The sequence below is a fragment of the Parus major genome, chromosome 2, assembly GCF_001522545.3.
Source record: "Parus major isolate Abel chromosome 2, Parus_major1.1, whole genome shotgun sequence".
Classification (NCBI taxonomy): Eukaryota; Metazoa; Chordata; class Aves; order Passeriformes; family Paridae; genus Parus; species Parus major.
This window is the reverse complement of record NC_031769.1, coordinates 25236186-25263225: the sequence shown is the minus strand read 5'-3', so window position 1 is coordinate 25263225 and position 27040 is coordinate 25236186. Positions and strand designations below refer to the sequence as shown.

Sequence of the window (27040 nt, the reverse complement as noted above, 5' to 3'; positions counted from 1 at the left end):
AGAATTGAATCAAGGCCAGGTTAATGTCACTGAAATCTTAAAATAATTTCAAAGAAACAATGAAAAGAGGTTCTGACATTCTCTAGTTTTTCTTTATCACAGAGTATCTTGTCCTGCAAAGAACAGCAGGGAAATTTTTGCTAAACCACACTTTCAGTATCAATACTGATGTACATTTCTAAACCCTTATTGGCATTAAAGCAATTGGAAAAGTAATTATTAGAACTATTCTATAGTGTAAATGCAGAATAAACTGTAATTAGATGAGATTCCTGCCCTCTCAACCAGCCATAAAACTGTTAATCTCTGCAGAGAGGGAGAAATGCAAGGTTGTCATTTGAACTCTGGATACTCTAAATGTTCCACGGTTAAAGTGTGCTAAAAACCCTAAATTTTAAAAAAAATTACACTTTCTGTAAAAAAGCTTTTTTTTTTTTTTTTACAGAAACAGACCTACTTTTCTTAATTATCTAATCAATACTAGAGATGCCTGTGAGCTGTATTTATGTGACACTTAGAGAATGTAATTCTACCCTGAAAAGTATTCTAAAGTACCACAAAAGACTTCAAATCTGGTGTCTAAACCAACTACCTTGTTTTGTCATCCTGGAAGAAAATATCTATTTTCTTCGTTACCAATTTTGCAAACTCAAACCAGTACAAGATGAAGGTTCTGTTTTTACTTAATCCCCTATAACAGTACATCATGGAAATATTTTGAGAGAGGTTAGTGATAAACTTAGCAAATATACTGGATTTAATATAACCAAAATTGTATAATGATATTTTTATTTCTAATTCCTACTTTTATTCTTTTTCTCCTAACTCCTATTAATTTCATTCAGTAATTGTTTGAAGAAAGAGAAAAAAATATCTGAAATGTGGACATTTATAATGAGAAACAATAAAATTGTGAACAAACAGGGATAAGATGCAACATGACAAGAAGACTGCAAACCTAAATGAAAGCAGAAATAAGAAGGAAGCAGAAAATATTCTGAAGCTTTATTAAAAATTTTAAGGCTTAATTTCCCACCATTAAGTAAAGTAATTATGGTTTTATCTTTCCTTCTATCCCAACCAATTTCACCATTGTTAGGTGTGAAAATTGAAGACCTGTATCAACACTTATGCCCCCTCAACTGCAGGGTTCCTCTCCTTGCTCCTCCCCATTCCTCTCTGGAAGACCCTGAGTTTTAGGGCACCATCTTTACAGTGCAGTCCCCTCTGCAACAGGATTATTGTAATAAAAAATAAAAGGTCTTAGAAGAAAGACAGGTAGTGGGTTCAACAAAAAACTGTTTATCTAGATCCTCTGTTCCTTCGAAGTACTATGCAAGCTATTCATAGCAAAAATCTCAACATAATAAGCAGCATGAACAATATTTAGCATGTTGTGCTTCTGCCACTGCCAGGAAATGGTACTAACTAGACCAGATTTATTTTTTTTTTCCTTTTTTCCTGTAGCATGTATGCTGGAAGATTAATAAGTTAATGAAAATTACTCTAGTAAGTGAACTGCAAGCCAGAAGAACTGTAATTGAAAATACACACAGCTCTAGACACTCAGCACTGCATTCCACAACCACAAATCAGAAGTGAAGGACAAGTCAATATATTGCAAAATGAACAGGCAAGTCTGATAAATGCTGATAATGGATTTGTTTTGTAACTTCAGTAACATCCAGAAGCATAAAGCATTTACATTTATTTTGCTGCTACCTGCATTCATGATATAATGCAAAACTCAGATAACTGACTTTAAACATAGACAGAGAATATACTAAGACATTAATTTAATATAACACTTTGAAGGCATAATTAAAACTGTTTTTTTAATTAAAAAAACAGTATTTAAATTATCTGTTTTAATTTAGCAGCTACATTTGGTCAATGTACTTAGTGACAACAAAATGTATTTTCTCTACTGCTTCAAGCAAAAAAATATTCTAAAGACTTTTGGGAGGTTTTGGGAGGCTAATATCTAATTCAATAGTCTACCAAAAAATAAGGAACTTTGACAATTAAATATTAGAAAAAAAGTAAGAAAATATTTAGCAAATATAGTTGTACACAAAAATAAAGCAAATACATTTTCCAGCAAATTAGAGCAACTCAGAAAAGTGTAGATCCGAAGATTGTTTTGTTGTTCAATTTAGGTTTTTTTTAAGAAGAAAAGCAAATACCTCCTTGAGTGACTGAGGGAGTCAGCAACATCAATGAGATATCTCCCTAGAATGTCAATATCAATGAGAGAAAAAAGACAGAGGGATAACAATTTCTATCAGAGGAAAGGAAAAGAAAATTACCTTGGATTTGGTTTTCAGAAAAGAAGGTAAGTAGAGGGAACAGAAAAGAATTACTAGTCTGAACTCAGGTCAGTCTTCCTCCAGCAGTACCTGGGAACAACATCCTCAGCCATGCTTTCAAGAGTTTTGTTAAGTAAATAAACCCCTGGATCTTAAAAGGATTCTCACACAGATGCATGAATAAAAATTGCTGTACTAACTGCTGTATTCTGAGGTTTTTATCATGCTGCTTAAATTCCAAGCATGTGGCAAGACTAGCAATATGTCCTGTTTACAAACTTGAAATATTTTAATGGCAAAAAAAAAAGAATTTAGCAAGTGTCTCCTCACACAACTCACACAACTTTCCACCTGCTCTCTCCATAGAGATTTGGGTCAGTAAGAGAAAGGAAGGATGGGTATTTGACTTTCATTTCCTCCATAAACATTCTGTAACTGGAGCATTTGTCAACACTACCTTCAGTAAACAGGTTACCAAGAGCCAGAGTTTATAAAAGCTTCAGTCCACAAACAGCAATAAGACTGAGTTGTCCTCAGCACCTACTGATCAGGCTTTTCAGGAATAGAAGTGTCACGACTCTTAAAAAGCAGCAAAATGCAAAATAAATAATTAAATAAATAAATAAAAAGGAACTAAGACTGGTCCACCTCTTTTAAATAAGGTGGCCTCTTTGAACCCCTTTGTTCTCTATGAATGGAAAATAATTGGATCACAGTGAAAAGGAAGAAGGGTACATTTTTTTTTTAACATAGATCTGTTTTTATCTAGCAGTATGCTAATCACATTAAAACAGTAGAAACACATTCTTAAAATCTGTAGTACTGCGGGAGCAAATAAAAGAAAAATGTAAACAAATAACTTACATTTTATTTTGCATTTTTACAAAGTGCTTTAGAGCAAAATTTGAATATGTGATTCCCAGTGCACAGTCTCTCACAAGAAGGACAGGAACTGTGAAGTTGGGTTTGTTTCTTTAAGGAGAAAATTACAGCAGAAGTACATTGTAGCAAAAGGATCAAACAACACTGATGGAAAGTACAGAGAAACATACCAGACAGTCTTACCAATGTTAGCATTCTGGGCTGAAATGGGGCAATTTTCATATCATGTTTTCTTTCCATTAAAATGGACTGCCCATTGCCATTTGTGGTGAGTTTCATGTCTGGTTATTTTCTTCCCTCTGAGAGTGGCAGTGCAACTAAGCTAAAGACATTGTTTTTTCCTTACTTGCTGATTAGAGTAATTGTTAACGAGCTGCCCTATGCTCGTCTTTCACCAGCCATTTTATGCTAATGCATCACGCAAATAACACTGTACCATATTCACACACAGTCTCATGAAATGATGTATGATCTACACTGCATTTTAGATCAATTTTAATATTAGGAAAGCCCAGAAGGTTTTCTCTGAGAGGCAGGATGACTGACTGATCAATTTGTTGACAGCAGCAAAGTGAACCAGCATTACTGGATTTTAGTCTAACCACATGTATTTGGGCAAGAGATACAGGATAATCAGTAATTTTATCTGGGATTAAGCTACCCAGAAGATCCCAAAATTAGAGAAATGCTAAAAAATGTGATGGGAACATCTGGGCAGCTAGTTTGAGCATCTCTTGCTACAAATAACCAATCAATGTAACTGAATAAGCAATTAAATCAAACATACAGCGAGTCTCTGCCTGAACTAAACAGGGAGGCATACAAAGTGTGCTTCTGCATACATGTGCTTTGATCCCCATTTGGTGTACACATCCCTTTTAGGAAAGCCTCCTTCTTAAAGTGAAGAGGATGCAAATCAGGCCAATTATGCTATTTTATGACCTTTCTACATGTGGGTACAGACTTTGCTATCTACAGGCACTGAATTATGAAAATATACCATGCCTATGTGTCATTCTTTCCCTACAGGATGTCATTTTGTCTTCTGTTGCTCAAACCTCACAAATTGTGCAATCTGACTGCAGCACCAACTCCGGACACCACAGGCAGGGCTGTGGGAGAGGGGGCTGCTCCAACTCATTTGCTGAGTTTACATGTATGTGCTGGCCAGACAGAATATTCATGTCCCACCTTGGAAGACTGTAAGGCTTCCTCAATTCTTGTACTGAAATCTCAGTTGAAGTTACACAAAGGGTTTAACAGCATTTCACACTTGCAAAGTGCTATAGAAATGTGTAAGACAGCACTGCATTACATTTTTATAAATGAACTGTTTTCTAAGTTCAGAGAGGAAGTTGGTGACAACCACGTCAATTCACATCTCTCAATTCCCACTCAAGTTCCCTGTAACTAAAAATATAATGCTTTCCTTCAAACACAATGGACAGAGTATTAATGATGCTACTGTGATTACTAAGTATCTGAATAACCCCAGCTGTGTATAATGTTACACAAACAAGTCCAGCTATTCACTTTAGAATTGAGAAAAACCCTACAAGGTGACAGTCTTGCAAGACACCCTGGGTCTTACTGGTTGACCTTGGGTCAATAGCATGCACAAATTTCAGTTAATATAATGTTGTTTGTGAGGCCACTGCAACTAATCCTTTATGACATGAGGAGCAGCCTTTCTCATATATGTATATGTACCTACTATATTTATACATAATGTGTATATAAACCCTCCCCTTCCCCCTGAGTTCTCCAATTGTTGTCCAGTAAAGGCAGACAGAAACCCACTGGACTACATGTTCTGGAGATCTTCCTAGAATGAAAAGACTTCCTAAGTATTTTGGTAAATTATCTAACAGATAGTAGTATGAACATTATGATATAATGAAGCTTTACAAAGTAAATATGTTATGATATACTAATAGTTGTAAAATGTTGTAGATGTAATACACAATATTTGGGGTTTTTTTTAGCTGAATGAGGTATTTACCTTCGTTCTCAGTAAGATCACAAGCATATACTGTGCCTTTCTTATTATATGACAGCTCTACTTCATATGCACTTTCCATCTGTGGCTGCACATGGATTCCCCAATGAAGCCACAGCTATTTACTATACACACAAAGGATGAAGGAAGCTCAGAAAGGCGATGTCCATTGCAGCTGCCAAGGCTGAACACGAGTCATTCTTGTTTAAAGATACTGTTAAAACTTCACTTCTTACAGCTTGTGATCATGCATGATAGTTAAGTAAAACATAAGATCTTTCTTCTGATGGTACCAGCTTCTCATTTCAGAGAAAAGTACACGCTTGACAACTTGCTGCAGACAGTCTTATTCCAGTCCCTTCTAAGAGTGGATAATTTAATTAAGTGATTATTGCTTACATACGCAATTAGGAGAGAAAATATGGACCAACATGCTTTAAGGGTTTTATATATGAAAAAGAGGATCTTAGAGATAATATGACATATGACAAGCAATTAGTCTAACCAGGCCATGACTAGAATTCTACTTTATAAGAGTTAAAAAAAAAATAAGCCAAGCTAAGCACCAACATTTTCAATAGATACTAGATTTTGTCAAAAGAGAGCAAACTAATCACAAATAATGTAATCACAATAATTTTGAAATATAAACCACTTTCTCTAAAGTAAATGTAGGGAATTTAAACTGATGCAACAAATCTAGCCCAGAACAACCTTACTAGCCCAGACTCCCTAAACCATAAACCAAGAGTCAGTAAGTGAACAGAGACATGATCACTAATAACTCCTTTTCCAGTAACTTGTAAAAAAAATCCAGACAGTCAAACTTAAGGAAAAAACAGCCAACAATAGTTCTGATAGAAACAATTAATTTTAATTTAAAAAAAAAAATAGGAAAACAAGGTAACAGTAATATTATTCATGCCCTGGAATTATACCAGCTGATCTGCTCTAAAGGATATCCTAAAAGTCTATCAACTTCAGCAATACTTGTTAATTTCACTAGAAGGGTAAAAAAAAAAAATAAAGTAAAATAAATTATTTCCCCCCTACACTGTGGACTCTCAATTCTCATTATCTCTTCCTTGATATTTTATATCTCATAGTATTTCTGTCTTTTCAATTGTCTCATATGTCCCCTAACCAGATGTCTACAAAACTGTTATTTACATCCATTCACATGAATCCTTACACAGCAGCTGTATAAAGGATGACTTTAATGAGTCAATGCCAGTTCAGACATAATAAAAATTTCTTAATTGATTCAGATTGTTGCCTAAAATGGTGCATACCTTTTTCTATATGTATAAAATCATAGATGATTTAAAATTTACTTCAGGAACTGTGGTCTTTCTATCTGCTGTGTTCTCAGCTTTTAACAGCAAATTATGAAAAGAAAGGGCACAAAAAATCATAGCAGAACTATTACAATTCATAAAGAAAACTAAGTCCTAAGATTATAAGAATCACAGCAAGGTATATAATTAGAGTGGCTATAACAACAACATATAAATTAGATAATTATGGATTAAGCAATCCCTTGGGGGATTCTCTCTTGCCCTAGAAAACATATAACAAGCTCCTTAGATAGAAGGCAATAACTATTAAGTGTTTGAGGGAGAAGTAGGACTGTAAGGAAATACAACAAAAAAAGAAGGCACCACAAGATAAAAATCCTAATTTAAATCTAAAGATGGCTTTCATTTTTGGTATTTATTTTAATACACTTACTGGTCCAGTTTTCCCCCATTAAATCTGCTGACATCTGTTGGCTAAAGAGCGCATGCCAGATTATCCATAAGTGCAAGATCAAATAAACATGAACTGCTTCTTAAGGTGACAATAGGGAGATACAAAACACTGCAGTGATTATCAGAAATGTAATTTTTTTTGTTGCTGTTTCTTACATCAATGTAATAATCCCAGGTGTCCTGGACACCAGACATACAATAATCTTCATAAATCCTAATTCAAAGCCATACCATCTGTCAAAAATATTTTTTATGTCTCCTAATAGATATGCTACATAATTGCTCTCACAGTAGGGCAAAAATACATGGTTGTACTAATTTGCTTTACCAATGGAATAGCTCATTATCAAAAATAACCCCACCACATTACTGGGGTTTCTAGCTTGCTTCATATATCAAGAGTAACCTTTCCATTCTGCTATTTTCTACAACCTCAAATTCCCAATGAAAGCAGATAAAGATTGAATTATCTGAAAATTGTATGGTAATAATGGGAAAATCACAAGCATAAGAAAATAAAATCATAGTGTCTCTTTCTATTATGATTGTGTTGCAGTTAAAATTAGCTTTGTATTTCATGGTCACTAATTTACTAATTTAGTCACTAATAAGACTAATCTAAGTTCTCGGCCCTGCAGAGCAGTAACCATTTTGGACCCAATCCAGAAAAGCACTTAAATGTGTGTGTGACTTTTAGTTCATGAGCCTGAAGCAACTTCAGAGGGATCAGACATGCTTGATTAGGCCCAGAGCACTCATTACCCTGCCAGACAACACGTCCCCCTAGGACAGACCAGAGTGAGGAGATGAGCCTCCCAAACCACTGCCCATACTCGTGGAGATGGAGAGGACACTCCATATGGGATTGCTCAAAGCAAGAGCTTCTGTCTGAAGCAGAAGACAAAATGTTTGGATTTAAGCTGGCCTTTGAGACCACCCTTCCTCCAGGGAGTTTTTACTACCTGCAGTTCCCCTAAGATGCATGCAGTATCTGAACAGCTGAAAACAACACCAGCTGAGGTATGGCAGGGGTTGTAAGAGCTTCTGTTACATGCTCCTAGTTGCAGCAAGACAACCTGGATGTAAACTTTCAATTGTGCATTAGTTAAATTATACAAGATTATACAAATACATGTACTTGACAATTCACTGGTTGTACGGTAAACAAATCTAACGGTACCTAAGAAAATGGGAAATTCCAACAATGATAGCCATTACCTAAAAATACCCCAGAAGATAATTTCTTCAAAAAATCAAACTCAACCTCATTTTCCCCTTGGACATCCGTGAACAAAGTATGACTTCATTCTTCTTTCAATCACATTTCCAAAAGCATTTCTCATGTTCCACAAAGTTTATATCTAATAATTAGTGAAAAGGCTTATATTTAAAAATAAAAGCAGGTTTCAGCAGCTGAAATGATGAACTGGTTGATGAACTAAATGCTCTTTTGTTCAGTTCTACACACAAATATCAGATGCCACTTTGCAGTAACAACTATATTTTAGCAGACTGTTCTATGTTTATCAAGAATTTGTGTTTAAAAACTAACAAGGTTATTATTTCAATTGATGTTCTATGTTTCTGTGGCATATTGAATATGTAATACAATGTTTTTCCAGTTTGCCTAAATTGTTAAGTTCTCCCATAAAATTACAAACCACTGCAAGGAGGAATATTACTTTCCTAATAGCCAGAATTATCCATTTCATTTCCATGATTCACAATTCATCTACTTAACTTGAGAACTTGAGAATTCCTTTGAGTAAATCTGAAGTCCAAACACTGAAATCTAGGCTGGAATGAATTGCCTAAATACTACTAAGTGCTGGATCTTAATTTAAGTGATTCTGTCACACGCCAGTTCATACGAGTATTTTTGTGTCATCTAAGTGTTTTAATAGAAAGGTGAAAATAAATCTATGTTTCATTTTCACTGTAGTATCTGCTATTTTATTTTGAAAACTTTACTTCTTCTAGCTCATAAAACTTAAAATCTATACAAGGGCCTCCTTTCCTGAAATTCCAGAGAATGGAACAAACCACCGAGTCTGCAGTAGTTACTGCAGTTCACATCCCCAGCAAGAACATCACATTAAGGGAAACTACTTTTGTCCAGTAGGTAACTACAACATCAATTAATTATACTGCCCAGATCTGCAGGACTTCAGTTGCAAAACACTCTGCTCAAATGTGCATGGATCTAAAAATCAGACTAAAACTTTGCAATTGGTTGGAACTATTTCATACTTTCACATTATCAGGCAAACTACTCATTACTTACAATGAATTAAAGACTTTTGTATGGGACAGTTTCAGGTTTTAAATTAAAAAAGAAGACTACTGGCACACATACAGACCATGCTTAGAGATGGAAAAATTGTCACACACCCCTCCACTATACCAAGGGACTTAGCAATAATAAATATTGAAACGGCATTGAAAAGAGACAGAGACTGTTAGTACCAAGGTGAGATATGGGAAGAGACAAGGATAGGTTTAGCAAAAAAAATGAACCACCACAAAAGCACAAAAAGTCCAAGCCAAACATCTTCAGTCACTTTGCAAATGTCTATAACTATATGGCAATTGAAAACAGACTCAGTACAAAAACATTTTCAGAGTACATGGAGAAGAAGATACATGTACATCATATGCAGAAATATTCTGAGAGGCCCTTGCCTGTAAACATGTATCAAATATGAAATAAACCAAAGAGAAAGAAGTTCAGATTTACAGCCACACAGTAGAGAAACAGAAAGGAAACACACAATAAAGACAATCTATTATACTCACACGTTTACATGTTACTCATTATGGTAGTTGTGGAAATGACTTATGTAAATGTGTGACATTTGCCATCACTACTCACCACACTAATGTCTTCTATGCAATTCATTAACATTCTAGCTAAAGTTTCATGCTTGCACAACTCAACTATAAAAATAAGATATTCAGCAATACCATACAGACCAGCCTTCTACTATTTCCTTTTCAAATGCATAGCAGTGGGCTTGATATTTTTGCCATCTAATTAATAGTAGTGCTGTTTTTATGATAGACAGAAATGAAGGCTGACAGTCACTCAGCCAATGGAAGATGTGAATGTGGTGGAATCATGTTCTGCAGGACATTAATGCTTCTTAAATGAGCTGCTATGGAAGTTTCATCATATGCACATAAGGAAAAAAGTCTCCTACCTGTGGAGATTGGCTGTACATTGGTCTGGTCACTGGAAATGAAGTTTTATCCTTTGAGTTTCTACTTTGATCATCAGCTGTGTCCCCTACCAAAGTAAAAAAAAAAAACTTTTAAGTCACTGAAATTCTTCATATTTTACATAGAGTAAGAAAACCTCTCCAGTCTTCCTAAAATCAAATTATACCATGAGAAAGGGGGACTCTGTTGCCACATTGATGTTTACAATTTTGAATATGACATAAAATGAGAGAATTGAGAAATTTTGAACATAAAGAGAAAAATGTTGAGAAGTGATCTGCAAAACCCAGGACCAAATCTGTATCAATAATTGAACAGAAAAATTATTGGGGAAAAAAGGGAGAAAAGAAAAAAGCAGGGCCCTTATTTTTGCACCTTTTGGGACCATTAAGGTCTAATAATTAGCAAAGCATACATAGCAGTGTGTCTATGAAGTGCAAAGGAGATACCAGGTGCACATCCACCACATCCCAATCCAATCCAGGCTAGGAGCTAGGAACAGTGCTAGGAGCACTGTTACTCTATCCTCATTTGTATTGTACTCTATACTCATTTCCACACAGTTGATATCCGTGCATGAGCACAGAAGGAGAGACAAAGCATTCTGAGAAATGGCCTGGTTTTGACTGTATGGGGACAAAGGCTGCTTGGCAGGCTGGGCACTAATTTCCTCCTGTTGCATACAGGGGTTTTTTTCTCTGCCCAGGATTTTACTGAGAAGACACAATCCAGTTTATCCCAAAATCTGCAGCTGGTACTGATCTAAAGATGGGCAGACCACAGCAATAAACTAGAGACAAGATTATTTTCAAATTTATTTTTAAGACAGAAGGTACATTATCAATTTTAGTGAAAAGGTAGAGGCAGTAAAAACCCCCCAAAACCAGAATTTGTTTCCCAGATGTTGCAAAACAAACATCCACCTATCCCATCTTCTCCAATTTTCTTTATCCATGGAAAACTGTACCAGAAATTGTAAAGATTTTGCAGATTATCTCCTTCTACTGTTAGTACTAGTCAGTAAATAGTTAGTAAGACAACGGAGAAAGATTGAAGATTTAGTTACATAATTTTGGTCTTATTTTTACTTGAATTCATACTGCTTTCTGTAATGGCATATTTTGGAAGTCTGTATCTTTAAAGAGTCCTGCAGCATCAATTCAAAATGAAAAGGTTCAAGTTACTGTAGTTTAACTACTTTGGTGAACCAGTGGTTCTGGCTCCCCTGTTCCATTTTCTCTAGAGGTTTACCTGGAGCCAGTGCACCAGGCAGGAGCCTTTGGAAACAGCAGCCAACTTCTGCCCGTGACCAGTTAGGCTGAAAAGTCACTGACACCCAGGTCCATGCGTGTTTGCTCCAGACTGCCATGACCCCCCAGGTCTGACTGGTCAGATCCCTCAAGTACAGTGCAGTATTTAGTACATTTTTTTTATGAAAACAAGCACTAATATCTAATTTTTTTGTCTGCTTTTAATACCCAAGTATTATTCTTAGCAGTGTATGCAGAGAATCATCATCTTTGTCACAGGTCTTGGATGCCTATTAATTTCATTAATGTATACACTTTTCAAGACCTTCTCTGGAGCTGAAAGATGCTTCTTAGTAAACTAATAATTCTCTACATAAAATACTCCAAAGCATTTGTATTCACAAGAGCTACTAAAAAAAAGAGGGGTGTGGGAGAACAAAGGAGATGGGGATTCAGTTAATCTTCCATTCCACTCCCAGCATCTTGAAAAACACAGTTTGTAAGCACCTATAAGACAGTGAGGTAAATAACAGTCATGAAAATCACCGATGTTAAACAATTAGTTTACATTTTCAATGAAGTAGACACCTGCAAACAAAAATTATTGCAAGTCTTGTAAACACACCCTGCCTCAGGGAGGTTTAAATATGGTTAACAGATACACAAAGAGGGCAGTAATGAATATTTTTGGAATGCTTGCTGTGGACAAGACTGCAAACAGATGTAAATTGTACCAAATTTAGGGTAGATCAGTTTCTCAAGGAGAAAGGCTACTTAAGCATTTGAACAACATAAGGAAATGGTTTCTCTAAACAGTGGTAATTTCCAAAGGTCTTCAGAGATAGGTTGAAGAAACATCCATTATGAATGGTTTCAATCATGCCAAGACAAGGAAGATTAATGACCTTTTTGTGTTTCATCCTACAGTCCTACATTCCATGATCAATGCAGGAGGGAAGACTCCACAGGATACCATTTCCCAAGATCAGGGAGCTTAGCTGTCTGATGAAGACTTGTGGAGGTGCTAGGAGACTGCAGTGAGTTGGACATCAACTCACCAAGTGTGTAAGGACAGAGCTGAGTGGGCATCCTGCACCAACAGGATGTATTGGGTGAAGCTGGCTGTTTGCATAAACATACTGAAAAAAGTTACAGCAGGGATTCAATAAACACAGGAACCAATGTTCTACTCCTTGTCTTTACAAACCGTTTCTGAGAAAGCATTTCAAAGTTTTTATATGAAAAAAACACATTAAGGAAACACAATGCGTGTGTGTTAATGTTATCCAGAACATACTTTCTCCCTGTGATTAGTTTTCCTTAAGATGAAAAGAGTCTTTTTTTCTAATCAGGACCAAAATGTCAAAAATTATCACAAGGAAGGAAAAATAACTCATTTAGAGAGAAATTAAATTTTTTACTTAGAACTTTATCATCCAGCTCCCAAAATTCACAAGCTCTTAAGGAAGCCAAATGCAGGAATACCAGTAGTGTTTCACAATTCAAACTGCCTTTGTGAAACTGCACTTCAATGCAGAGATTGTCTTTGTTAAAAAAAAAAAAAAAAATGGTGAAACCCCAACATCTTGCCAAATTTTCATGCATAGGGTCTTGCAAGGATAAGCCATGACTCTTTGTATAGACTTTTATTATTTGAATTTATGGAGCTAAAACAGTGATAGGCAGCTGCCAAAAACACCAAGCTGTCTAAAATATCCAGTAGGCTGGAACGGTTTACCAGATAAATTGGTATTTTCAGTGTACTTCTTTCACTGGTTCCTATCTCAAATATTCAAACAGATTAGCTATCCTTATTTCTACTAGCCCAAATAATTAATTAACTGTGACATACCTCCCCAGCTCCATCAATTTCCAACCCTATCTATCTTGCTATAGTTGACTCATCAGGTTTAGCCACCCACAAATTTTTTTTTGTTCAGATTGCCTTGGTTTCCCATTGACCTACAGTCTAATCTCTTTCCTTAACTGGAAGTCATAGCTTGTCTTTCCTCTTCAGGCTTAGCCTTTAAAATATGCTTCCCTCTGGTCCGGGTTTTCCTCTTTTCCTCTGCAACCCTGTGATCTCCTCTTCCTACCCACCTATCACTGTGTGAGGAAAGGGGATGATGCCAAACAGACAGACAACCATGAGAGCACAGACCTTTGGGTGCAGGAACTGTGTGGGCTCTTTTTAGCACTTCAAACATTCTGGCTGGTAGCTTCTGACTGGAGAAAAAACCCAAACAACCCCTCCCCTCCAAACCTCCCCAAACAAACCCAAACAAGTTCTCTTACATAATTCTGATGTAAATAGGGATACAATTTTTGCTAAACTAAGCAGCTGAAATCAGGCTCTGAAAAAAGATCAAAATACACAACCTTTGTAGAAAGAGACCCCATAAAGTCTTTCATCAGAACTGAAAGTCATCAGAACTGCAAATATATTCATAGATAAGGGCCGAAGGACCATGGTAATCACCTAGCCTACACTTCTATAAAAATATAGGCCATAAGATTTCTTGAATTAATTTGCTTGAACTAGAGTAACATAAAAGCTGTATTTCAATCAGGAAATAAAAGACAAAATTATTTATTTTAAAAAATACTTAGATTCTGGCTCATATATCCCTTGGTTTAAGCATTGTGCAAATTTCAGTCATAAAACTCCTCTAGAAAATAAATCCAAGTCATATATCAAAAAATTACATATACTGCTTAAAGTCTATAAGAATTATAAATGAAGGACACTTCATGCAATGTAATACGGTTTAAATATCAGTAGTATAATCTGTAATATGAAGTACATTACTGGGAAAATATATCAGGAAAAATCATGCTCATTGCTGTAAAATATTCCTTTCCTTACCAATGGGAAAATATTTAAAGTTTGAAAAGAAAGTAGTAGCATATTTATTCTACTGTCCAGATAAGCTTGTTTTTCATATCCTCAGTCTTGGGAGACTGCTTTTAAGTTACCTTAAGCCTTTTTCAGGCCCAAATAATCAGTGTTGCACTGAAAGGTCAGACATACGTTTCTCCTTTCACTAAGCTGATGCTGGATTTACACCAACATTCTCCAAGTTCCACTGGTATCTTTTTCCAAGAACTGCAGCCAGGTGTTTCACAGGAAAGAAATACCTAGTCCAGTCCTCAGTATGTGCTATGTATATCCTCCCTCAGAAGCCGGAGTTTTTGGTGTCTTCAGAAATCTGCATTCAGCTGCCTATCTGGACCTCAGCGAACCCTCATACAGAAAAGTTCACCCACAAGTTTGGCTTATACTCAACAAGGAAGTGGTGTTTCTATTTATACTCTTTCCTCTTCCAGCATTTTGTTAACCTCAAGCTGTGTAGTCTCTTGATCAACTGACAGCATTTAAAAGCCTAGCCCACCCTCAGTTTAATAAATTAAAACCAATTGTAAATGTATTTTAGAGTCTTCTGTAATGTAGAATGCCATTTGTCCTGGTCTGTGCAAAACTCCTGTGAGATGCTGAAGCACGTACAACACAGCAAGCAGTAACTAGCTACCGAATACATTGATTTTCAAATGTCACCTTCAAAAGGAAGACAGCTATTTTCCATTATACTTTAGTTAGTTGCTTAACTCTTTGTCGCCTGTGATTATCTTCTATATCATGCATATAGATAGAAAGAACAAAGAATATTCTGGCTTCCACTTGGCAGCAAGAAGACAAAAAGTTTTAAGAGAGGATTAGTGAGATCTAAAACCAGGAGAGATCTGTGGAAGCATCAATGTTTTACTACACTTTCTTTTCCCTCTTTCTTACTCATATATCTTCACCTTTCTCCCTGAGACACGGAAGAAAGGTCAGACACAGCAATTTTAAGTTACCCTGCTCCAGGATAAACTAGCAGAACTTCAGGCTTCAGTTCATCAATACTGACAGTGCTTTCAATCTCAGAAGCTATTTAAGAAGTATTGCTATTATTATTATCGCTATTATTATTAAGAACTATTGCTATTAAGAAGTATCTCTGAATGTGTGTGTTGTGGAGTCCCTGTGATTGCACTTTTATGCAAAGGGTTTTGATAGCACCACTTCCTCAAGTCCTGCTCTCCTCAGCCTCCAGGTCATTCAGCAGGAATGAAATGTGTTTCTGCTCAGTCTCTTCCAGCCCTGCATGGCTCTGCAGCACTCACTACCGGGGTCTCACAGCTTCCACTTACCAGCCAGTTTCTACGCAGTGAGTGAGCTGGGGACTGCAGTGGGGTGGTCCCAGGGAACCTTAATGGCAGTATCCCAAACACAGAATTGTGATAATTTTATGGGATCAAGACAACTAACAGAAGACAGGGAAGACAGAGGGAAGACCCTTAGAAATCTTTGCTAATGAGCATACAAGCACTGAATGATTTGGGTTGGAAAGGAACTTTAAAGATTCCACCTTCCCTGAATGGATTATACATAATAAGCTGTAAGTAATGTAACAGTTTCCTTTGGTTATCAACAGATCATTCAGTACTCTTCAATGTCACAGATGGGACATTGATGAATAGTTGGTTCCTACATTTTCTTAAAAGTGGGACTATAACTCTGTCTAGTATTAGTGCTATAAAACTACATATTAATTTTCATTATCTTCTACATATACATGGCCAAGACATAATAGCCTTATAAGAATATATATAATTGGCAAAACAATGAAGTCATCCTAGCTTCAGGTCACCTCATCCTGGTTTCATATTAAAGCTTTTCATATCAACAGCAGTTTCATTTCAACAAGCTAATAATATCCCCTAAAAAAACCCAATATATCAGCAGAAAGACTTTCCACAGCTGCAACTTCCAGCAAAACAAGAGTTTAAGAGTTTATGCTGCATAAGGGTTAGTGAGAAGGAAATCTGTGTAAGTCCATGCTAAGGCAGAGGTCTGGTAAGTTCTTGGCAGCCTTACATTGCATTTCAATAGTGTTTTAAGAGGTCCTACAAATAAATCTTTGATTGGGAGTAGAACTTACCCAGTATCTTCTCTAATTCTCCTGATGAAACACAAGAGAAATCTATATAAACCCCACAATGAGAATCCTGAAACCTATTTTTTCAAACTTGTAAAAGGCAAGGGGAAACTGTAACACAGTAAACATTACCCTGAAAGGTTTTGCATTTGAAGACATGAAGCAACAATGTTCAGTCCTTCCCCAGTTAAGAAAAATAGTAAATCCAGCTACAGCACATGCCATTGAAGATTATGGGAGTGGCACTCCATATTGCCACCCAGTCTGATTTTGGTATCCCATCCACCTGCAGACAATCTTAATGTAAAGTCTCCATTTTCCTAAACAATTCTGTCAGGGTCTTCTCAACCTGCATGCCACTATCAAGATCACAGTGAAACCACAGATTAAAAATTTCCCTATGAAAAATTTTGTTTTCCCAAACAAAAACTTTTCAGAAGACAGCAACAGAAAAACAGTATGAGATGAGTACAGGCCACTGTAGAGTTTCCATTTCCCAGATCTACATACTTTCAAGTTTGCAAAAAGTGTCTTATTTCTGTGCTTTTCTATATTTCCAACTTCTTAAAAAGTTTCACTTCTTTCAAAGCTTTCTTGAATCCTAAAACAAAGGACCGCTAGAGTTTAGATCTAACTCCATCTTCAGCCACTTCACTGAGGCTAAATTGTTCCAACTCCTGTGACCCCCATTGAAAGGCTCTCTTTCAAGAGGTGCCCAACTCTTTCAGAAAGCTGATGAATCCAAAGCCAAAGCTTCATAGCAAAATTTTGGTTGGAAGGAAACCTGGAGATAATACCAGTCCAATCTCCAATTCAGTGCAGAGCTAATTTCAAAGGGAAAGAAACTATGTACCTCAGGTTGTCTGGCTGAATTTTGAGACTTCAAAAAAGGAGCTTCCTCAGCATCTCTCAGTTATATCTATCCTTCTACTCTTTGTTTCCTCCAGGTTCACATTCACAGCAAGCTGAAGAATTAATTTGTCCATGAGCCACAATCCCCATGATGAAATGTTATTTTACTTTGGTTTTAGGTTATGAGACTTTCATGTCAAGCATAAAGAAATGCCAGGAATTAATCTCACTCTGATTTTCTGGTGTGATGCATCCATGCAAGTCCTTTTCACCCCTTATATGTGCATGCCAGCCTTTCTGTAGTCCGCCACAACACTGAATCCCCCCCACCGCAGCGTATCTTTCCAGAAATTTCATTTTTCCATTTTGCTATTTGGAAATTCTGTTCTAGAGCTCCTTACCTTAGATGTTGCCACACTTTTCTTATCGAGTTGTGCTATTAGAGTGAGCAAGTGATGTGACTCTCCAGCTACTCAATACAACCTTAGGACTGAAATATCCAACAATACAGATCCAAAGGCTGTATAAAAGGCTTATGACATGTTCAGTCATTTTATAAGGAAAAAGTTAAAAGAAAAAGCTAGACAAGAGAAATGTACATCCTCTGAGTCTTCTGACCCAAGATTTGTGCTTTTCTGTGTGTGCGTGCCAGTGCCTCAGGGAAGCTCCAAATGTTCAAATGATACTGTGTGGATAAGCCCCCATCATATCTATTGTATGTTGGTATTTATCATGAACATTGGCCCTAAAAAACAATCAGCAAATCTGCCTAGAAGGCACAGATCAGCTGCCATAGGCCAGTCTCTTCATGCACTAAGTCACAGTTCTTGACATTCCTAGAGAACCTCTAAATCTTCCCGTTATTCAAATACTTCATTTGTCAGTTAAGCCACTCCACATCAAAACAAATATAACCTTCCAAGGTCAAGTGAATCATTTTGCTGGGGAAGCAAACCATCTAATCTACTTTCTTGAAAAGTTTTATAAACTGATTGGTTCTCTTTTTATTTTAGACACAATCACTCAGTGATTCCTGATTGTCATAGTCAGGTAGAGCAGCTCAATCATCCCATAGAACAACATTGTTCTAAAGCTAGGAATAAATCAAAAAGTCCCTTAATTTTTTAGATTTTTAGAACAGTTTAATGTTAGTTCACATAATCTCTACTTCAACCTCAAATCTGCCTCCTGGTAGTGGAAGATGTCTACACTTCACATAATCCAACTTTGCTGTATCAATAGGCTGGTATGCAACAAGTGCAAAAGAAGCCTCAGTTTACAAGCTTAATTTTCATCCAGGATTACAATCTCCCACCAGATCCTATTTGCTTTTCCAAAGGATGGAGATAAAGACAACATTGTTTCCCTCTATTTGTTCTGTTTCTCTTGCCTAACTTTCTCTTGTTTACCTTTGAGAGAATATGACAGTCACGATCTTTACAATACTTCCTGCATTTTCTTATTTTGCTTGTGAGGATGATAAATAGTTTAATCTCAAAACAATAGAAGTCTTTAGCTCTTCAGCTCCTGATGAATGGTAAAAGGCTTTGGGGAAACATCAGTAATAACAACAAACTCAGAGGAAGACAATAGTATAGCTCACACAGAGTAGTGCTGGCAAGTAACCTCCCCTTTAACATGTTTTAGCAGCATCATTTCCTTGTCGCTAGTTAATCCAGCCTATAAAACCTATCTCAGATTACAGGCTCAGTTGTTTTTCATTGTTAAATATATATTGTAATATTCCACTTTCCACTATGAAATTAACATTATTTCAGTATCCTCACTTAACTATGACATTAGGACTCCCATCTTCTTCTTTTATTGATGATGTGGTTGTGAAGGCAATCCTGTCCAGAAAACAAGTATCACACACTGGAGTCCACTTTGATGAGGACAGAGATTTTCCTAGCACTTAAAAACCTGCTGCGTGGTCTGCCTGTTCAGTGTCTTGGTGACACTGTGCAACTTGCATTTCAGTAGGTCCAACATGCATTAAAATTATTTGCCTATCAAAAACCGAGGTTCTGATAGCCTGATATTTGCATATAAAGCTTGCTACATAAATGTAAAATATGTTAGAAAACAAGCAATGCAAATTTAAGCTACTTTCCTATGAAATTTGATTTATATGACCAATCTTCTGTCCTTGATAACATAGGAAACCATCAAATGTGATTGAAACTGGCACAGAGATAGAAGATTTGGAGATATTTAGAATTTACAGACTATAACCATCTGCAGCTGGGTAGTAAAAAGAGACTAGGAGTAATGCCCCAGCTGAAGGAAAAATCCATTGCTCTGTTATTCTTGGCCCGCTTGGTCAATTGGCAAATACTGCTGCGGCTGGTCACTGGGAATGAAGGGAAGGCAAGGGAGGCCACTGTAATAATGGACTCAAGGAGGTTCTTGAAGATTATAAATATAAATATCCTTTATATAAAATAACTATACTAAACTAATAAATATTAATATTAAACTAATAAATACTAGACTAAATAAACTATTCCAGGGAACACTGTGTTTTATTCTCTTGATAGTATTTTGTCTATTTGAAATGAGAATACCTTTTTTATAAACAGGAAGAGGGGGAAATTCTCACCTAAAAATTTGTAAATCATTCAGTCAATTTGTATTAGGGCCACTTTTATCTTTGTCCCAGAATGCACTGAGTTGAACTCATGATCACATACGACCTCATCCCAATAACCAGCCTTCAAATGAGCAGCTGCCTACAACATTCATATTAGTTATGAGCATTTTGTCATGTCTTCTAGAAACTCTGAAAGTACCAGAAAGCTGAGTCGATACTTTATGGAAGAAGAATTGATATTAAGACAGACACTAATTTTAGGTAATTTTTATGTAGCATGGTTATGAGAAATCTCTGAAGTAATAACAATTTCATACCCAAGTGCTACTGTCCTCTCAGAGGAATGGAAACCCCACTAATTCTGAAACAAAGTCAAGCAGAATTAATTTAAAACAAAAAGACCACACACAAAGTTATATAGATAGCCTGAAATACACTTATGTCTGCATGCCATACAGGCACAATACAACTGATGCAGAAAATTAAATCACAATACCTAGGATTATATTAGAAGGCTTACAAATAAAATATTTGGTTCAAAAAATATTTCCTCCCCACTTTTCTTTTGGAAGTTATTTTCTAGACAGCAGCCTGGAAATCTTGTGCCACTGTGACTATATAATGTCAGTTCTGAGTAGAACACCTTATGGTACATCCACTGCTGCTTTTGCATTTCTGAAACATGCTTGCAGACTATTTCTGAACAGCATGGGGGTTTTTTCTCTAAAAAGTATAAATTCTCTGCATTTTTAGTAGTGACAAGCACAACTTTATAAACATACCTAAAACTGGTACAAAGAGGCTTTGAGTATTTTTTAAGAGGAAAACCTACATCCAAAGGAATCTCAACAGATAATTCAATAACAAAGTATCTCTGCTTCTATAACTCCATGAAAAACTACTTTTAACTTACACTGTTAATTCTGTTATATTAGTACCATCTTCTGCTCTCAGACTTACAAAGGGATCTAAAACTAATCAACCAAGCCTCCTCACGAACTAAAACATAAATCCATTTAACATGTCCTCAGAAAGGACAAAAACCTGCACTGTAGCTGAATTTTGGATCATACCTCTGCCATGAATAACCATCTCCACACTGACGATTAAAGGACTACCTAATTTTATTTATTTATTTATATATTTATTTAGAGCACATAGGTCAATAATGTGGATTAACTAGGATTAAAGTGTTATTTTCTGATTATTTTTGTGCTTTAAGCTGGTTTAGTATTTCTAGGAACTTTATTCTAAAGCCAGCTTTGTAGAAGAAACTACACCACAGACCTTCTGGATTACTCTTGACTTGTGTGTAAACAAAATTGAAATGTTCATTTCAACATATTCTAGATTCCTTGTTTTTAAAGGTAACAACATAAATAGTATTAAATATTCACAGATTTTTAGTATGTCTGGCTTCAATACTTTAAAACCTTTCTAACTATTCAATTGCATTTTTGCATTACACACAGTAGTATAGGAAAATAAATGAATCAGCACAAAAAAGAACTAGAATAATTCTTTAGAAGTATCTAAAGAGCAGGGTTGAAGTCATTTTGGGGAGGAGAAACAGATATGAATAAAAATTCCCAAACAGAGGAATTTGCTTTACAAAGTCTAAAAAGGCCCCATCACATTAAAATATTCATTTAAAAAGAAACAAGAGCAACATGTGTAAAAGTCCAGCTGATAAGTTTTTGGCTGTATCATTCAGTGAAATACCCAAATGTTTGCATGTACACCAGAAAGTGACATTAACACTGTCCATAAAGCAAAGAGAAAAAATCGTAATTATGCAGTACTTGAATAATTAATTTTAAAGAAAAATCTGCCAGGACTTTGTACCATATTCTTTTTACATGTGGAAAAAATGAAAAAAAGGTCAGAGCAGCTGTAAGTTTTATCATCAGCTGTTCATGGTGTGAAACTGAGGGCTATGAATGCTTAAGTTATGCCTACACTGTAAATCAGTGCCTTCTCTAAAAGCTGCGTTGAAATGGAATTTTCCAGCTGAATAGTATACATTTCAATTTGTAAAAAAAGCACAGCCAAAACCCACATAGTAGCATGTTAGCTTCAGGAGCACAAAGGCAGATGGGCAGTTTTCAAAAAAGAGCATTTTTTTTTTCCTGAGATAGCAACCACCCACCCACTTCTGCAGAGGCCCTGGGGAGCTGAAGGAGTGAGCCACAGTGGATTTCAAACTCTGCAGCCAAGGTTTCAATGGAACTCCAGGCCTTTGGGCACTTAGGATCCATAGTGATGTGTAAAGTACATTAACAGGGGCTACCAGATCTTCTGATTAAAACTTCACAATGTTCAAAGAGGAAGGTCCACACTTTGGCTCCAGCTTTCAATCTTGCAAACTAGCAGTACAAGGGGTTCTGAGTCCCTCCAAATGCAACAGGCGAATTGTCCCAGAAACTAAGGTACAGTTTTCCAGGTTCTGTGGCTCCTTATCCACTTGCTCAACATCAAGTTCCCAGACAGGTCTGCCCTGCACATGTAATTTTTCTGCAGAACCTTTTCATGCAATAACATGATTAGAATAGAATAAGTATCTGTTTCAAAACACAGCACACCGAAAACAGACAAGGCCACCCTACAAAAACAAATGCATATACAGCTGGTAACTCCCTTCTGGCTACTATTTGAAGAACTGTCAGTCAACCTGCAGTGCGAACATTATTACCTAAGGGTGAGCTTTCACAACATGGCTGAGTCAGGCTAACAGCTCGGTGCTGCCAAAAGGAACAGTCCTGCCTCTCCTCTCAGCATGGCTGCTCCTGCCCTTTCCTTTGTGGTGGCCTCCAAATTCTCCCAAGTACTTGGTGAGCCACCTGAGCTCACTGAACTGGCTAACAGAAAGATGAATACATACTCCCTGTTTCGCTGGGTTAGTTTTCTGCTAGTTTCATGAGCTAAATCAGAGATGTAAAATGAGCTGGAAGAGCTGGCACACAGGTGATGAAAAGTAATCCTGCTTCTAGGAGCAAGAAGCAGGGTGAGCTTTTCTTCAGACAGTTAAGCTGCTCTACAGAATCATACCGTATCATAGGATCACTCTTGCTTTTCACTATGAAAAAGCAGGAGGCAGTATTTCAGATCTAATAGTCTTCACTCCAGACATAAGACAAACCAACATGGAAAGGTATGCCAGACATCACATATCAAAAACATGAAGAAGTTCTTAAACATAGGAAAAATGTTAGAGTCTGAGGCACAGAGTGTGCCCTTATCTCTGATACCAAGCTCTGACATCCAAGAAAACACCGTGAAAATAACTGTTAAAGTTAAATAGAAAAGCTAAAAGTGTGTGTAGCTTAGAGAGCTTTCTTAAGTCACTGGGTGAAAAAGTTAGTTTAGAATTTAAACTAGTTTAGAGAGCAGAAGACAAGATGGAGGATTTAAGGTGTTGTCTCTTTTCCTTCTTCTTTCTTCTTCATCTTCTTCTTCTAGAGGTTTTAAAGTAATAGTAGGTGATTGGATAGGAAATGCCGCAGTGCAGCGCACAGGTGATGAGTCATTGAGTCACTAAGAAAAATAATATACGTGTCTATTGTTAATTGGGGGAAAATAAGTATAAAGATACTGCGTAGTTCGGGGCCATTTTGTGCTATTCAAGCCAACTTGAGCCAAAGCTGTGGTGGGTAAACTTGTGCAGAAAGTCTGGGGAAGACTTGCCAAGTCTTTTTTTAATATATTAATAAACATGAGAAACAAGAAGCTAACGAGCCTTTTAGAGTATCCTTTCTGAACAGAACTGAGATAAGGGAAACTCCCCTTTGAGGGGGTGTCCCGAAGTGGCTCAGCCCTGAGGAGACCAAAATCCCACAACAACAAAAAAAAACCCAAACAAGTTATTATATTAGGAAATGTTCATTTTTGATATTACCAGTAGGCTGTAGGAAACTGAAGATTAATACATATTCCTAGTTTTCCTCCCTTCCTCCTAAGGGTTCAACAGTGCAACTTTCTGTCTTTTGCTTTATCCTCATGAGAAAGTTGCATTTATTTTCACTCCATCAGCCCCAGGGAATCAGACAAGTGAGACAATGCTGCACTGCTGTGTTGAAGGAGCCCTCAGTGGATGCAAACAATATTAGTCTGGATGACAGCTCTTTCAGGACTTCCATAGACCAGCCTGAAAAAATACCATGGATAAAGTAATTTAATGAAAAATCTAAAATCTGGCTTGGTCAATGCAAATAATCCATCCAAATATTTTAATTTCTTGCAGGCATTAAAAAAGTAGGTGAGGTCATACAACTTTTGTAAATTCTGTTTAAGATGCACTGACCTGAACCCTGAACACAAGGAATTTTGTGAAGATGAGACCTGAAACAGTCATATTGATATTCTTGCCCATTCCTAGCCATGCTCCTTATCACCTCCTGCTTGAACTCAGTACTCAGAGAAAAGCACAGACCAACAACGTCGCCCTGATGTCTCCCTACAAAACAAGCCAGCGAACCAACCCATCCTATGCACAAAGGGCTGCATTACCACATACTGATACAACTGGCTGCAAATTGGCAGATGAAATTCTAGGTCACAAAGACCTGTACTCCTATATCTGATAGGCAGCTGCCACGGTACATTAATGATTTTTCACAAAACAAGAGATAATTAAGTTTCCATGATGCAGTTACTGCTTTATGTGTGCTCTACTCAGGAACATGTCCTATATTCAGATCACACTGCAATTTGCCCACAATCATCATGCAGTCTGATATGTAGAAAAAAACTAGAAGGAAGAAAAATCCAGGGCCATAAACAACATGGCACCCTTTTCTTCCCCAGAGACACAGCTTCTGTCTGGAAGACAACTCATTTCATACCTTCTTTTGTATCTCCCTCATATGTCCTTTAAGGTGAGGACAATATTTAGTGCCTGGAGTTTTACACACACAAACACTGCAACAGGGCAGAAAATGTATGAGGTTTCCAAATGCTGTCAAAATTTGTGACCTGTTTTTCCTCTCCACTCTGGGCTGTTTGCTCCTGCCATTCCCCTCACCCATTCTGAGGGTAGTCTGGCTTCTTAGGGTGTCCACTCCTCTCCCTAAACCACAAGAACCGCAAGAACCGTTGCTGCTGGCTGAACTTGCTCTTGCCTTAGTCCTGGTTGCAGACCTGGCTCCCTATCAGATATCTGAGCGATGAGACACTCGGAGCCAATTGAGCAGCACCAATGACCAAGGATGCATTTTCATCCACACCTCCCACTTCTGTCTCCCCTCTTGCCATATCTGCTCCATCACTCAAGGCCTTTGAACCAGTTCACCTTACTAGAACAGTGTAACACAACCCTGAAGAAAGTTCACAGAATTGTAGAAAAATTAAATAGCAAAAGAGTAGAGGCTGAAGCAGAACAAGGGGACTGTCCCTCCTTCAGGGTGACAAAAGATCAGCCCAGCTACATACAGAACTAGCCTAAGACAGAGTGATTTTTCTCAACAGAGGAGCTATTTTTTCATGCAATATGATCAGTCATGTTTAATTGTTGTCTGAATAAAGGTGATGTTGTGCGAGACCACAAGAGCTCATCTGATCACTCACCACCGCTAAGAAAGGGAATTTCTGTTCCCCTCACTCAAAGGCTCTTCCCTTGCACTGAATCTAACAAAAAAAGAACTTTCTACTTATTAACCCATCTTTTTCTGGGAATTGAGCCAAAGTCCAGCAAACACCAGAGCTGGAGCAAAGTAAGATTCACTGAAGTGGAGGAAAGTAGCACTTTTGTTTTTGGGTGGTGGTGAGCTGATAAAATCTATGTTATCCTCACTTGCTAAACCACTACTGGCCAAAAAACTCTTCAATTAGTAAGATCAGAAATGGGAGAAGACAACATACAGTATTTTTTGCCTTTGAAATATCCCACACAACTTTAAAACTCTGTGGTTAGAAATAACTTCTTTGCATTACTGTTCTCCCCCAAAGGCATTAAATAGGAACAATGGCCTGAAAAACAACCAGTCCCAAACTTTCTAAGCAACTTTGAGGTTAAAAAAGACCATGCCTGTTGTTTGTCAAAATGTAAGTGTAGAGTACAGATGGGGAGAATGTTTTGGGGCTAACTTATTGTGAAAAGGGAACAGCTGTAACATAGATCTCCAATTTAGGATATCAGGCTCTCCACAAAGGTATTGCTAACAGGTTTTCCCAAAAGGTGTCCAGGAGGCACCTGTGTTAAACACCTGCTCTGTATGCAAGGAAGCATCTTTCCATCCAGGGAGTAAATTGGAAGAATTGCTCTCAGATGAAGACAGTTGAAGTCAAACACTCCTATAAACAACCTAATCCATGATTTCTACAGCATCCTTCAACACAAAGGGTACACTAAACCTAGGCAGCTGTTCTGAAAGGTTGCCATCAGAAGAAAAGCCCTGTCTGCTACAATACAAAGTTTCAGATATGGGATGTGAGCATGCTTCTAAGATCACTCCAGCAACTCCAGAGATTTGGGAAGGAAGAAAAGGCTCTGGCACCTGTTGAAAGAAGGTCTAAGAGAAGTATTCTGAGTTTGTCTTGCTGGAATTTGTTTCTAAATTAATAAAAACTTTGTAAAAATACTACAAGTGTATCCTTTAGGATAATTTCCTTTTCCCTACCTGCTTCTATAATAAATTTACAGTTGCAGTTGTAATCAAAAGTAATGAAAATACATATTTGAATTAGTGTATCTTTATTACTGTCCTAGAATCCCAAATTAAAAGCTCAGGATAGACCACAGAAACATCACCACTGTATAAACAGTCAATCAAATCTTTTCAAAACTTTGTCACGAGAGTTCTGGCATTTAAGAAAGGGGCCCTCAGTTGCACAGACATGCGTGTAATTACTTTCTTTCACCATCTCACTTCTAATGCCTGGGTGTCAGGTGAGTATATCCAAAGCTCAAATACCCAGCAGCACACCAGAAAAGGGAGTTCAGGAAACAATCTGACCACCTTTTGATCTATCACGTGTGAGCTTAAAACGTCCCTACCGCTGCTCTCAGTGTTCTCAGGGGTCCAGTAGGAAAACAGGATTATTTCTGATCTCAGCCCACATGGCACAGATTTATCTACCTGCATTAACCTGAGACCAGGCTGTTCTCCTCTGAGGTCTGCATTACCTACACTCCTCATAGCTTGCTTCCCACAAAACTAAGTGTCATTTGTGCTAATCGGTGCTAAGTGAACCAGAAATGAGAGAATGGCA

General features: G+C 37.1%; 1 protein-coding gene across 4 annotated transcripts in view; it reads right to left on the bottom strand.

Annotated features, from left to right (window-relative positions):
- The window catches only part of UMAD1 (UBAP1-MVB12-associated (UMA) domain containing 1), a 79939-nt gene that overhangs the window by 8218 nt on the left and 44681 nt on the right, over positions 1-27040 (bottom strand). For all 4 annotated transcript variants that reach the window (XM_015619454.1, XM_015619458.1, XM_015619457.3 and 1 more), the window contains one exon: positions 10142-10227. In XM_015619454.1, coding sequence (XP_015474940.1) covers positions 10142-10227 — 86 coding nt within the window. The remainder of the gene's footprint in view (positions 1-10141; positions 10228-27040) is intronic.